Raw genomic sequence first — 15314 nt, 5'->3', positions numbered from 1 at the left:
TGCAGCCATGGAGGACCTCCATGTTGGAAGCAGAGGCCCACGCCGGAGCCAGACAGTTGTCGTGGGAACTGTAGCCCCGTTTGGAAAAGGACTCACATCGGAACGGGGGGGGGGGAAGTGGGGGAAGGGCACCATCACTTAGCCTTTTTGTAAGAAACTGCTTGAAGTAAGTGTCCCATCTTCAGACTGGACCCACCCCAGGCCAGGGCTGAGCCAATCAGCACTTCTGCAAATAACAGAATAACAGAACAAAACCTTTGGGCTTTGGGAAGAAGGGAGGAGTGGGGGAGAAGTGCCTTTTAAAGATGTGGTTTCTCTCTTTCAATATCTTGCTTCTTGTTGTAAATCGTTAATAAATTCAGTTGTTTTCTTGTTCTTCACAAGTCGTGTCGGTTTCTTGCCCGTGACCCTAAGTGGTGAGTGAAACCCTCTCTGTCCCTGCCTCAGCCCACCAGGTGTTTAGCAAAAACTGTCCCCGTGGTTTTATAAACCATGACACAGGGGTAAAAGCAGTGCAAAATGATTAGGCTGAGCTGTCAAACATACAAAGCTGGGACACAAAAAAAAAAGTAAAAAAATTATTGTCTTCCATTAAGAAGTATGTGCACATAAGTCTGTATACTACAGCAGAATCTTCTATGCATGTTCTGGAATTGTAGAATCTATTACCAAAAAAATCAAAATACGCCTTTTCATAGAATCATAGAATGTTTTGGGTTGGAAAGGACCTTAAAGATCATCAAGTTCCAACCCCCCTGCCAGGGGCAGGGACACCCTCCACTAGACCAGGTTGCTCAAAGCCTCATCCAGCCTGGCCTTGAACACCTCCAGGGATGGGGCATCCACAGCTTCCCTGGGCAACCTGTTCCAGTGTCTCACCACCCTCACAGTGAAAAATTTCTTCCCAATATCTAATCTAAATCTACCCTCTTTCAGCTTAAAGCTGTTACCCCTCATCCTATCATTACCCTTGTCCTATCTTTATCCCTGTAGCCCCCTTTAGGTACTGGAAGGCTGCTATAAGGTCTCCCCAAAGCCTTCTCTTCTCCAGGCTGAACAACCCCAACTCTTTCAGCCTGTCCTCACAGGGGAGGTGCTCCAGCCCTCTGATGAATTTCGTGGCTCTCCTGTGGACTCTCTCCAGCAGGTTCAGGTCTTTTTTATGTTGGGAATCCCACATCTGAACACAGTATTCCAGGTGGAGTCTCACGAGAGCAGAGTAGAGGGGGAGGATCTCCCCCTTGGACCTGCTGCTAATGTTTCTTTTGATGCAGCCCAGGACACGATTGGCTTTCTGGGCTGCAAGTGCACACTGCCGGCTCATGTTCAGCTTCTCATCCACCAATACCCCCAAGTCCTTCTCCTCAGAGCTGCTTTCTATCCACTCTCTGCCCAGCCTGTATTTGTGCTTGGGATTGCCTCGACCCACGTGCAGGACCTTGCACTTGGCCTTGCTGAACTCCATGAGGTTTGCATGGTCCCACCTCTCAAGCCTGTCCAGGTGCCTCTGGATGGCATCCCTTCCCTCCAGTGTGTCCACCACACCACACAGCTTGGTGTCATCGGCAAACTTGCTGAGGGTGCACTCAATCCCACTGTCCATGTCTCCTACAAAGATGTTAAACAACACTGGTCCCAGTACCGACCCCTGCGGAACGCCACTTGTCACCGATCTCCTCTTGGACATTGAGTCACTGACCACAACTCTTTGAGTGTGGCCGTTTAGCCAATTCCTTATCCAGCGAGTGGTCCTTCAGTCAAATCCATGTCCCTGCAACTTAGAGACAAGGACGTCATGTGGGACCTTTACCTGATGATTTGAGACATGATTCAAAGATCACCTCTCTTTCTCTATTGAAAAAGTTGAGTAATAAAAGTTTTAATTGGCAGATGTATAGAAGTGGTACAGATACCAAATAACCAATTAATTAAAAGGTTCAAACCATTTTACTATTAATTTCAATTTATGCTCATCAGTTTTTGAACAGACCTACTGTATCACATAAGGACCTCTCATCATTTTCTTACGTTAGTGTCATAAATTCACTGAAGGATACGATCATTTCCCTTGAACAGAGGCCTCCCTGTTATCATCTCAGCCATTATGCAGCCCACAGACCAGATGTCAACTGAAAAAGAGACCAATAGTCACATTAAATTCCTGAATACTTGGCCATTTAAATGTACATAAAGTTTAGTTTAAAACATGTTAAATTAAGTGTAAAATTTACCTTTATTGCCTGTTACAAAATAAATGAATGCCTTGCCAAGTATGATGGAACAGTAGAGGTAAAACTACCAGCCTTTCTAATTAGCAAACTAGAGATAATTGATAAAATATGGAATAATTTTCTCAGTAATAGGCAGATGCACGTGGGTAGTACATTTTCAATCCTTTCAAAAAACTTCCATAGTTACCCAAGCATTACTTGAATTCCCTCCTTCTGCCATTTTCCCATGTCTGTTTGAGTTATGGTCAGCACATCTTTGCAGGAAGATGACAGTCAGTGCAGAACACAAGAACGTAGACCTGACTGTCACATCTGTATACATTTACATCACTTCTTTCAAACCACCTTGGCACTTTCTGTTACTCTCAGAAAATACACGAAAAAGCCCCCAAACTCACAACCACCAAATGATTACCTGCAATTTCTCTACAAGCACGTTTTGCGTAATTATATTTACCTCCAATTACTCATTCCCTTCAGAAATGAAGACTGGCTTATATACTGCTTGATTCAGTGAATGCTTTAGCTCTGTTAAGATATTTTCTGAAGAGATGCTGACCTGTTTGCGTATAATGCATCCAGTTAAGTATGACCTCTGGGGCTCTGTACCACCTTGTAACCACGTAACCAGTCATCTCACTGTCTGTATGCCTCGCCAATCCAAAATCCAGAATCTGTAGTGGAAGCACAAAGAACGTCGTGATCAGACAGCTAGTTATCTATTTCATACAGACTTTACAAAAGTGGAAAACAAAATGACTGTAGCAATCTGCAGAGATTGGTTTACTTTTAAATCTTTTTCTCACTGAAGTGTCTTGTTCTCATTTTAAAAATCAAGTCAGAAGTAGGAAGGAGCTTTACAACTGTTTTTTCTTAGTGTCCTGGGTTAAGCAGAGACAGAGTTAACTTTCTTCATAATAGCTAGCAAGAGGCTGTGTTTTGGATTTGTGCTCAGAAGAAAGCTGATAAGAATCGATGTTTTGTGCTGCTGCCAAGGTCGGCAGACAAGGGAGGAAACACATCCAGTTGCTAGCCCAGGATTTGATCTTAGGTTCAGACTGAAAATCAGAATAGCCAATAATGTATTTCATAACACACATATCACACCCAGTATATAGGTGAGGACCCTCTGGAAGATGGTCCCTTTTTTGTTCCGGGTCCCTTTGGTTTCCGGATCTCTCTTGGCTCTGGATAATCTTGCTCCAGGTGGCCGCTCTCCCAAGGCCTTTCCCCCCTACACCCCGGTCAGCTCCTGGTCTGGGACACTCAGACTGTTATCTCCATTCTGTGAGTGCCTCCGGGAGTGGTACACCCCCCGCCTGGGGGAATTGTGTGGTTTCGGGACTCTCCCTTCTCTGGGATCATTAGCCGGGAACAGGCTGAGCCTTTGGTCATCGGGTGGGGGGGCAGTATCACTGTGTATCACTTATTTGTGTATTTGTATATAGTATTATTTTCAATATTATTGCAGTTTAGTTATTAAATTGTCCTTATCTCAACCCACGAGTCCTTTTTTCCCTTTACCCCTTTAACTCTCTCCCCTATCTTCGGATGGAGGGGCGGGAATTGTGTGAGCGGGTGGGTGGTTTGGCCCTCAGCCAAGGGCTAACCCATCACACTTAGATACTCCTATAGCAACACTAAAAGCTGTAAAACCAGTGAAGAAAATGATAAATGTTTTCAATTATTAATGAAAAATATACTGGTCACATTCGATGCAAAAAATTCCCTGGCCATGGAACCACCATCATATCATGTTAGGGCTAAAAGAATGGCACCCATCTTAGATGGTATTTATTGATCTCATATATCAGGTGGAACAATTATTCAAGAGTGTGTTCCAATAACATTCTGAAGTAAGGAGGTATCATTATTTCTATTTTATGAATAACTCGTGCAACAGAAGGCTTCCTCTAGGTCACAATGAAAATCTGCAACAAGAGTAGGGAATTACCATTATTTAGTCCCACTGAGTTTTCCCTAACCTACTGCAAGGTCACTGCAAATTTTTTTAAAGGATTATGCATAATTCATCTTATTTCTAAGACTTTCAGATATTTATCTCTAGATATAGCATGTGTACAGCAGCAAGATTAAACTTTAACATTACGGCTTTTTGTCAACTTCTACAAAATTGGCCTAATCAGGCCTACCTGCATGGACCATCAAAAGATGGTGCCAAAAGACGTCGCCAACAGCAAGGAAATTCCACTCCTACAATGAGAGTCAGCTTGTATTTATCAGGAAGTTCATGCTTCTAAGAAGAAGCAGGGCTTGGTCAGGTAAAGTCAATTTAGGATAAATCATCATCCTCCATAGCTACTTGAATATGCAGCTTTGCATGAACAGCCACTAGTTTCCACGTGCATCAGGCTTCATAAACATATTGACAGGGCAGAAGTTTTTACTAGGAGCACCTCGGCATTACTATACCAAGAGTGACATTTTTATAATGCTCTCTGTAATTAAACATTTTAAAATATTTCAGGATAGTTTCATCATTCCCTGGCACTAACAGAAAGGAAAAGTATATTTTCATTCATAGATCGAGAGTATAAAATGTTATGGCTTATCTTTATTGCCACACTTGAAACATCGTTTCCATGTTTTCCCTATAACTGCTGATTATCTACCAACTTAAAAACAGGAATAGGATGCAAAGGGAGAGATTTTTATTCTTACCCATAAAATACACTTGATTACAGCCAACTCCCTGGGCACTAAAGATTTACTGGATGCAAAATATCTGCAAAATACGCTTCTATATACAGCTTTCAAATTTATTCATATACAGCACACATTATGTTTTCCCAGTAACATGGGAAGGGGTGTAGAAGAAAAAAGTAAGTTTTACATAACAGGTCATAAGCCATATGTGGTACCTCTATTCTGTCACAGCTTTTTAGGCATTTTTCATACTAAGGCTTGTAGACACTTGGAGTTGGAAACAGCTAAAATATAATTTGTGTTTGTATTTCTATAAAAGCAGAAAATGACAGCAAGAATTTTTGTGTGTTATGTATTAACATAGAAATTTATTTTCATTTACATATTTGTAAGGCTCAGGAACAAGTGTATCCTGTTAATACTTAATATTAACATGGTACCACTTCAACAACAATCTTCACATAGAATCATAGAATCATTAAGGTTGGAAAAGACCTCAAGAATCATCAAGTCCAACCGTCAACCCAACACCACTTAACCCACTAAACCATGTCCCTAAGTCCCAGATCTACACGTTTCTTGAACACCTCCGAGGATGGTGACTTCACCAATTCCCTGGGCAGCCTGTTCCAATAGCTGATCATTCTTTCAGTGAAAAATTTTTTTCTAATTAAACTCTTACACTCTAGTCTTCAACTTTTCAGCTGGAACTTTCAAAGCAATTTTAAGAGTGAGTTTGAAAATCTTTTCATAATACAGGAGTTATGAAAAGGAGAGTAAATTCCCCATAGCTCCTCAAGGATAAGCTCCCCTTCTACTCAGCAAACTTCATTTTCCTAACTTGCTTCAGTAACTGTAACAAAAATAACTTTTTAACCTTGAGACTGGAGAAAGGCAGTGATTTCCCCCTCACGCACCCTTCACTGTCACTTTTCTGATTCCTGTGTAGCAGTTGAGAGCATCAGATGAGGGAGCCAGAAATCTCAATGTGAAAAATAAAACTGATTGCTTATTAATTACCAATTTAAGGAATTGTTCCAACTTGCCTACAGCCTCGTAGCCAACAGAGCTGATGCAAGGGAAGCTATTGAGTGCACAGACACGGGAGAAAAGGGTTGGACTATCCCTGACAGCTTGGTCCTGTGCCCATATAAACTGACTTTGAAAGCACACTCTCAGAGGAGGGTCACATCCTGCCCATTGCACCTGACTGCACACATGTGAGGGAGATCCCAGTTAAATCCTTGCCTTGATATTTTTTATGCACATTTCTCAACATATTATAGTTTGCTTTCTGTTTATAGGCCAGAGTTGCCTTTTGACAACCAGTATTTCCTAATTGCAAATTTGCACTTTTCTTCTGCATATGACAACAGAGCTTATTGTACAACCAGGGACATCATATTTTCACTCTGAGAGTCAAGAAACAAAATCTAAAGCTTAACACTACCTTTTCTTCTTGTCATTTCACAAAATTGTGTTCTGATATAGAATTATTTGCCTCAGTTTATCTAAAAGCTTAAAAATGCCAAAGGTAACAGAAAAGTAAGTTGTGTTTAATAAGGAGATGCAGTGATAGCATCATGGAAGAATATCTTAGACTTGGGTCAAATGTATCTCAAAATGTAATTGCACAGTTTGGGGGTGAGGAGAGGGGGAAGAGAAGCATGTACAACTGCTTTTTCTAGATTGTCTTTTTTTTTTCCTTCATCACCCTGGGACCCACTCATCTCTTGGCCACCTACAAGCCAGGAGGAGACAATGGCTTTTTGTGTTAGGGAAATTCTGAAATGACAGGACCGTGAACATTCAGGTCAGTCTCCAAAGAGCAAAACAACCGCATTACAATAGCTGCATGAAAGTATTTAATTTGTATGCTATATGCCAACAAACATTTTTGCAGTGTTGCATCAGCTTTTATCTTATTTCATTAAGGGAGTGGTTCAACCTTTGATCTGCTTCTGTATCTCCCAGCTTGTAGAGTTAGACTTTTTATATTTATTGAAACCTAGAATTGTCACATACCAAAGTGTTCCCAAAAAGTCTTATGTCTCTTTTAGGGAGGAAACCTTAGCCATAAGATCTAAATGTTTTTACATTATCGGGACACAAAACCCCCCATTTAAATTTACTGCTGTTTTGTGAGGCTGTATAGGCCAGTCATGATTCAAACAAAGGACAGAAGACTGTCCCGATTTCAGCTGGGACAGAGTTAACTTTCTTCACAGTAGCTAGTGTGAGGCTATGTTTTGGATTTGTGCTGATGTTTGTAGCTGCTGCCAGGACAGTCAAGGAATTCTCAGCCTCTCTGCTGTGCCAGTGTCTGCAGGGACAGGAGAAGCTGGGAGGGACCACAGCCCCAGCTGCTAGTCTAGGATTTGACCTTAGGTTTAGGATTGAGACCCACACTGGACAATGGTATACTACATATCATCATGCCCAGTATGTAGATGAGGGTCAGTCCAGAGGTGCTCTCTTGCTCTGGGTCACTTATCTCTGGGTTGTCTTTCTCAGGGTTGCCCCTCTCCCAGGTTGCCTTGCTCTTTTGGTCAGCTCTCAAACTCTTGGACACTTGGGCGCTAATCTCCATTCTGGAGATAGTTATAACAGTAGAGAAGGAATCCCTTTCAAAGAAATGTGTTCTTGTTTCTGGTGAGCAGTATGTGATTCCTCTCATGCCTCTCTGAAGTGATTAGCTGCAACACATCATAAAAACAATTCTCCATTACAGCTCTTATCCAACTGTAACCATGACACAACTTTTTCTTCAAAAGTATTTTTAGCTGAGTGACTACATAAAAACATACCAGTATTCATTGCAACATACACATCACACAGGAAAAGGCTATTACTGTCACGCACACACGCTTGGCATGGGCACACAGCTGTGGTGTGGATTGCTCTGTCAACGCCAAAACCACAGAAGCAGTTTGAGTTCCGACACTGCCCTTCACCCAGCTGAAGGGACCCAAGTCAGCACCACTCCAACAATGCCATGAATGTAACACCCTGTGATATTGACTTCCTCATCAGAAATCCTCCTCTACATCTTGGAGTCAACCCCCACCTCTCCCCTGTTGGCACTGCATACCAGCTTCCCGGAGTGTCCTATCTGGACTGGATATGTTCAGCTAGGACATCCTGGGCAATGTCTCTAGCTTGAGGTGCAGCCATTTCTTATGCTTACCTCCAGAATGACCTCAGAAATCAATCATCACCTCTGCCATTCATATGAAATGCACATTTATGTCAGTCAAGGACATACAAATAGGAGGTGAACAGATTCTCACTATTCAGGGCTTTGTTTTTTAAAAGAAAGTATTTAATTATTCTTCTGGTGACTGAAGTCAGCAAATGTGAAAATACTTATAAGGAGCAGCCTCTTGCAAGTTTTTTCAAGATTGTTACCACTGCCCACTGATCCTCTTCTCTTTCATTTTCCAGTGTTCCTCTATTTTTCCATGACCCCTCAAAGCCCAGGGGCTGGAAGCCTGGCCCATCACTGAAACCAGCCAGCACATCTACAGCTGTTGTCTTCTGTGGTGTGTTTCTAATACATCTGACTTTTTTAAAGTAAACATATTCTACCTTCAATTCACAGTCTTCGTTTACTGCCAAGTTTCCGGGCTTTAGATCCTGTAATCAGATTTGAAATGGATGTTACTTATTTATTTTACAACAAGCACAATAAGTCATGCTTTCTTTCTTTTAGGTTTAATGGTTTTCACACAACTACTTAGAACAGCAACAGGTAAAACGATGTCACAAATCTAAATTAGAAAATTAAATAAAACAAATAACAGAAACAATGACACAAACTTGAATGCATTTGGCTTTTTTCCAGTATGTTTCCCCCCCAGACAAAGCAACTTTTTTTCTGATAGAAGTTAGGAAAATACTTGCCAGTGAAGGAACTCGTTCATCTTACTGTGACCGGGGTTTGGTCATAAATTTGTTGTATTTAATACCAACACCACAAAGTTAAGCATTCACATATACTGAGATGGAGTAAAATAAATTTCATTCACTATTTTGGGACTGTACACAATGCATATCTAAATACACTGTAAAAAGGTTCCATATCCTGATAGACCTAGGAGTACTGAAGGAATCAAACAAGATTTTGCATAAAAGCCTCTCTTCTGTGGGAAAAATCAATTTCCTAATTAAGTCAATTGAAGACTAACATGGGAAAAAAAGTTTCCCTTAAGCCTCTTTAGCTATTGTAGAGACTTCTAATGATCTTCAAAAGTTGTACTTCTAAGTTTAGTAGCAAAAAGAAGAGTACTGGCAATGACTAAGATTTTGCAATGTCAGTGACTCTAAGACATTCACAGTTATAAAGAGAAAGAAAAAAAAAACGGAAATAAATTTTCTTTCAGCTTTTTCAAACCTTTGTTTTTCACACTTTAGCACAAGATGTTTAGAGGAATCTTCTCTCTGAACTTTTTAACAGGCATCCAGCTGTTTTATATGAATAAGTTTTAAGATCAGAGGGGCCTTGGAGAGAAACAAGTTGGTACAAAGGACCATAATGAAACCAAGAAGCTGAAGAGCCATCAAGAGAAAGTTTAGAAAATGTCTAAGCAACTGTAAATTTATATCATGATCACAGCAATTGTGGAAATAAAACTATCAATTTATTACATTATTTTGTCAGTTTCCATGACCAGCTTAGAGCTACTATGCAGTGCACACTTTCTGTGGTGCTCCTGATATTTTATTACAAATGGCCAGTTTCTACTGTTTTGATGCAGTTTTCAGGGAAGTTATCCGCTTGGTACCATGAGAGCATCATTCAGAGCTCCTTCTTCACAGTGCAAAGGTGATTTTAATTGGATTTCAGACAGAGTAGGAATGAAAAAAGAAACAGATGCTTAATTTCTCTCAAAAATCTTTTGAAGTTTTCAAGGCTCTAAAATTTTGGACTATTTTTTCAGTTTCTATGTTTTCATCCCCCCTGCCTCCAACTTTGAACATTAACATGATGTTTAAACAACATTTAAACACTGTTTTTAAAAGTTTAATGTTAATTTTTTTTTTAAAGCCAGGAAAAAACCTCTTATCTATCTCAATTTAGACAGTATTTGTTCTTTTTGGAACTTACAACATAACTTCAAAAAGTAATCTAAGAAATCCACATCTAAGCTGTATTCAGTGCAACTTAAGTGCCCAGTGTACACCAATGTAGCCATACCACCTTTTGTTCATATTGAACAAGAAATCAAAGGCATCAAACACTACAGAGACACTATAAACAGAATTTCAGGCATATTTATGAGCACGCTTATACACAAACACCACTCACATGATCAGATTATAAACATCTTTATATTGTTTCCACTTACCCTGTGAATTATGCCTGATGAGTGAATATACTGTAAAAAGAGAAAGTATTTTTTTGTTAATGAGATCCTGACTTTCAGAAGTTGCCTTAGGCAGGGCAGAAAGTACTTTTTCATTGTGCTAAAGCAATCTGAAATTAGAAAATATTTATTTATTGCATAGAAGGTATTTTCATCATATTTTTAACGTTTAGATAATTAAACTAACATTTTGCCTTTTCCCACCCCCATTAATGAGAAACCAGTAAATCAGTTTTATTACTACAACAGATCATATATTTTTTCTAATTCTTCCCATACATAACATCCTGTTTCTAGTTAATTTTTATCATTGCTATATAAATATATGTATCAAAACAAATCCTGCTATTTTATATATCAGAAATGTTCTCTTGCAATAGGCGTCTCTGGTGTGCCGTAATAGTTTAGATTCATATGCTCCAGAAGCATTGAGTTTTAAGACATCATTTCAGACCAGGAGGAAAGCCAGTCAAGGTCTTAGCTGAGAAGTCTCACTACATGCTTCAGTACTTCCTCAACAAAACACACGGAGGTCACGTTACAAGACATTCTCCTTCACCTGAACATTTCCATCACCCTTCCAGTGACCCGTTTAGGGGCTCACAGAAGCCAGGCCAATAAACTGGACACCTAGGACTAGTTCTTTTAGGAAGACATCTGACCAAATACGTATATCTGTAAATGTCACCAAACACTCTCCCACTGAGATACGCAGTTCCAATCACCAGCAGAATGATGCCCTAGAAGCGACTACTTCACCACGGACAACAAAGGGAGCCTCTAGTAACTAGTTTAGACATAGGCACCTCTTTTGCAAAGATTGAAATGCAGAAAGTTGTCCTGAACTGAGGACATGCTTTCCAAGAGTGATCTGGGATGTGCTAGTACTGTTCACTTCAGGTGTGGGGAACTGATCTGAAAACCCCACAGACAATACTACTCATGGCAGCTCATACTACTGACACTAAGCAACACGAGAATAATAAAGATTTTTTTAAAAGTTCCCAGAAAAGATGGATGAGATGTCAATCCTGCCAGCTTCACCTGCAGAGTTTTCATTTTATTCCACCCTGAAGAATGGGACAATAACTGGGAAAAGTTACTGGGAACCAGCTGTCAGAGGCAAGAAAGACCAGCTAGGGACAGTCAGCACAGCATCACGGAGATGCACAGAAGTACTGAACTTTGGAGAGTAACTGCCATCAGCCATAGCCCCACCAACCTGGGCTTCCGCAGAAGCCACGAAGATGAGCAATTAACCTAGTAAATGCAACAGTCCCTCTGCAAAGGGATCCTCATAGTTCACCTGAAGAGGGTACCAGGGAAAAGAAAGCAAAGATACAGACCAAAGACAACTACTTCAGACAGATCCAATGTGTATTTCAGACTTAGGTTTCTGAAGTTAAACAAAACCCATACAACCTAAGCAGCACAAGATCTGGGTTTAAGGCACCAAGTTTTTAAAGCAGTAACTGAACAAAAATAAAATTTCTGACATTTACTTTTTCCTCTCTTACACTTGACACAGTGCTCTAGATATGGTCTCATAGGTTCTAAAAAGAGAGGGAAAAATAATTTCCCTTAGCCTTGCACCTACAACTTTACCAATCCAGCCCAGACTGGTAGGGCTCCGCTGCCGCACAGTCGCACTGCTGACTGCCGTGCCCGAGTCCATGCAGGTCTTGGCATTTGTGGCAGACCAGTTCCTGCTGCATATTACTTGCAGATTAGGCAAGGTCTAACATCACCCATAGGAAATGCCAAAGCGCTTCACAGGATTTCCTGAGGCAGACACAAGGGGCTGAGGGTGCAGGGCTGTTCCTCAGAATGTAGGCTGTAAAACCAGTACAGCAAATAAAGAACTATGAAGTACTGTATCCATCATGGATGCGCATGGATCGGGATGGGAGGAACCAGATACAGAAAGATGAAGTTTGGCATTTGTATGTGGACATCAGAGAGGATATATTTGCTCTTTTTTTTTTTAAATAAACGTATCTGTAAGTAGTTAGACTCCCAATAAATGAGGATGATGTCTTCTACTAATAGCCATCTTGACCAAGGATATCACAATGACTAATTGCATTCTAAATCATTTCAATGTCTTCTTGAAGCCTCTTGATTCTCCAGAGTGGATGCTTAAAATATTCTATAGGCTATTTTTGCTGGTATGACTGTACACAATAAGGAAATAACTGTCAGACTGACACAAACCCATGACACAGACCCAGGAATTTCTGCACCCAAGAATGTGGCATGTGGAAACAGGAATTAAAAACACTGCATCCTTTGGAATTTTAGTTAAAGTAAATATCACCTGTCTGGGGGGAAGAGTGTGGTTTCATTGGCGTTCTCCCCCCACTGAAGGTTTTACGAGTGTTCATAGCACAAAAAACATGTTAACACTTTGAGGAGAACTGCTATGTTTCTGAACGCTTTTCTTAATACAGCACTACTGAGATTACATGAAACAGCACTTATTCCTGGTGCTAATGTACACATCAGGCTTTCTGTAAACTGAAATACTGGTGCTGTGCTGCAGTGTTTCTTTAACAATAGCAGTATTTTTTTTTAACTGCATTTTATTATCTCCTACAGGTAGCAGCACTGGAACTATGCCATTCTTCGTTTAGAAAATTTTCCATTTCAATTCAATAGCCTTCTGAAATGGGATCCTATTCTTACTCATTTTCCTCATTAAATTATACATTTACTGACAGATTTTTCACTTTTGACATTGGAAAAACATGCAGAGTGGAGCAGACATATCCTTCACAGTGTTATTACCCCTTCACCTGAACAGTATTTGATTCAAGAACCCAGTTAAGGTAAGCAAAGTGCCTCGAAGCACAGGAGCTCTGTGCATTATCCTAAAGACAGTTTTTGGTAGCATGCATAAATCCTTGAATGCAAGCTTTAGATTGTGCTAGGAAGCTATCCAACAGCTGTCTAAATTTTAAGCACTCTTGTCTGTATATGCAATCTCTACACAAAATAAAAAGCTACTCAGAAGGAAGTTAGAAAAGACTCAGGAGAAAATATTCTAGGCAGCATGCAAAATGAAAATGAGGAGTGATTTGGCAGGGAAGGAACAACTGAAGAGGAAATGGGTGAGAGGGGGAAGGGGAAGCAGAAAGAACGTAAATGCGAACAAAAGACAATAAATATAAATGACAAATGGAGAGAACTAGAGCAGGTAAGTATTACCATAACTATGGCAAAAGAAGCTCAAAGAGGTGTTTGTATGGCAAAAGAGCTACCTGTACATTCTCAAAAACTGTACAAATAAAGAAACGGTACTTCCACCCGCCTCCCCAGAACCTCCAAGAACAGGATCACAACTGGCACTCCAGCAGAAGAGGGACCCGATACTAAAAGTGCTTGGAAGCTCCAGCCCCTTTCCACCTACATAAAGATACGTTCAGCTTGCCTTCTGTACTCTTTGACAATACACAGCTTTTCTGTCAAACAAAAAAATGATGAAAGCCCTTCCATGTTGCAAGCTCATACTTAAAAAAAAATTAATGTCAGACTAAGGCCCAACTAGGAAACAGACAAAGAAGATGCACATCACTGTTTTTAAGTGGTATTAAATTCCATGGGTTTTTCCTACCACAGATGAGGTTTAATTCTGATAAATTACAAGGCTCACCAAAGAAAGGAAATGAGTATTTAATTCTATATAACAAGAGGACAGTAAAATGGCAAGGACAGAAACGAATGAACAAACAAGGACTGCATAGACTTCCAGAGCAAAGAGGTGAGGGTTTGACACAAATCTTCCTGAAGTCAGTATGAACTTTCTATTGACCTCAGCTCATATATATATTTTAAATCAAGCTGGTTGAGCATTTTGGTATACAACCAATATGGAACCAGTCTACATGTAGAATGTAGAAATGAAGCCTTCAAAGAACTGACTTGGCGGGTTAGCAAAAATCTCTCCTATCTGTTCACAACACATCACTCATGTAGTTTTTTCTACATGCATTTAAACCACCACATGTAAACAGGTTTTTACAACAAAAGTATACAATGTGAAAAAAATGGTGAAGCGCTTTCTTGCCTTTAACCAAACAAAAACACAAATACCATAAAGTGCTTATGTGCTTTACACAACGAACAAATGCATATTGCAAGTAACATCTTTAAGACCCCAAAAAAACCCACCCCAAAACAGAGTCCATCAAACTTCAAAGGTGCACAAAAATAATATGCATATAAAAATGAGAAGCTAAGCTTGAGAAGATGAAAGATCTACAGAGTGGCATATTCCTCCTTCCCAGGTGTTGCAAGTATTTTTCCGTTACAACGCTTCAACTGAGCGCTAGCTAAGTGTATGCTTTGTTCCCCCTGCCCTGCCAAAAAAGAAATCTAAGTAAACACAGATAGACTGTCTTTAATCTAGATACACTAGCCCTTAAAAAGTACAAGATTTTCATGCAAAACTTGGTGGATTCTTTCTTAAACAACTAACTTACAGGTATCTGTAGAAGAAAGAAACAACTGACCCATTTTCTTTTTTCTCTGCATGCTAGCAATACTGCTTTCAGCTTAACCCACTTCCTAGCACGGACAGTGCTGCAAGAATGTTCCTCAAGCACTAGACTGCTCCTATTTCTTACAGATATTTTAAACTAGCTTTATTATTGCGGCTGGATGAATCAGTTCAAGAAGAATCCAGAATTTAATGGAACAGATACAGTAAAGGCTGTACTCAAATGTTTGCCTTGCAATAGGAAATGACAAAACATCAGAGTCTACTAGTTGAATAATATCTCATTTCCTGCTGGTAACTTTGAGGTAAGTGCAGTTGCGCTCTTCAAAAATGTGGCGGAAGAGACAAAATATTCAGGTGAACCACTTCTTATAGAAGATCTACCACAGTTACAGAGAGCAGAGGTATCAATTTGCTAAGACTATCTCAGCATCCCTGTTGGTTGCCTTATAACTGGAATGAGAACTGCCCTCATTTTTATAAAACCCTGGGAATAGCAGCTTACATCAAGATCTTCCTGCTCTTTTCCTCTGTGATGAGTTGACCTTGGCT

General features: G+C 40.1%; 1 protein-coding gene across 1 annotated transcript in view; it reads right to left on the bottom strand.

Annotated features, from left to right (window-relative positions):
• Positions 1-1138: 1138 nt before the first annotated feature.
• Positions 1139-15314, bottom strand: part of LOC104458907 (mitogen-activated protein kinase 12-like) — a gene marked incomplete at both ends in the record, with an annotated part of 33691 nt that continues 19515 nt past the window's right edge. The window contains 5 exons of the mRNA XM_010077290.1: positions 1139-1155; positions 2058-2129; positions 2791-2905; positions 8487-8534; positions 10247-10276. Coding sequence (XP_010075592.1) covers positions 1139-1155; positions 2058-2129; positions 2791-2905; positions 8487-8534; positions 10247-10276 — 282 coding nt within the window. The remainder of the gene's footprint in view (positions 1156-2057; positions 2130-2790; positions 2906-8486; positions 8535-10246; positions 10277-15314) is intronic.

Source organism: Pterocles gutturalis, unplaced genomic scaffold (assembly GCF_000699245.1).
Source record: "Pterocles gutturalis isolate BGI_N339 unplaced genomic scaffold, ASM69924v1 scaffold31033, whole genome shotgun sequence".
Classification (NCBI taxonomy): Eukaryota; Metazoa; Chordata; class Aves; order Pterocliformes; family Pteroclidae; genus Pterocles; species Pterocles gutturalis.
Note: the sequence above shows the minus strand (reverse complement) of the source record. Positions and strands in the feature narration are given on the sequence as shown.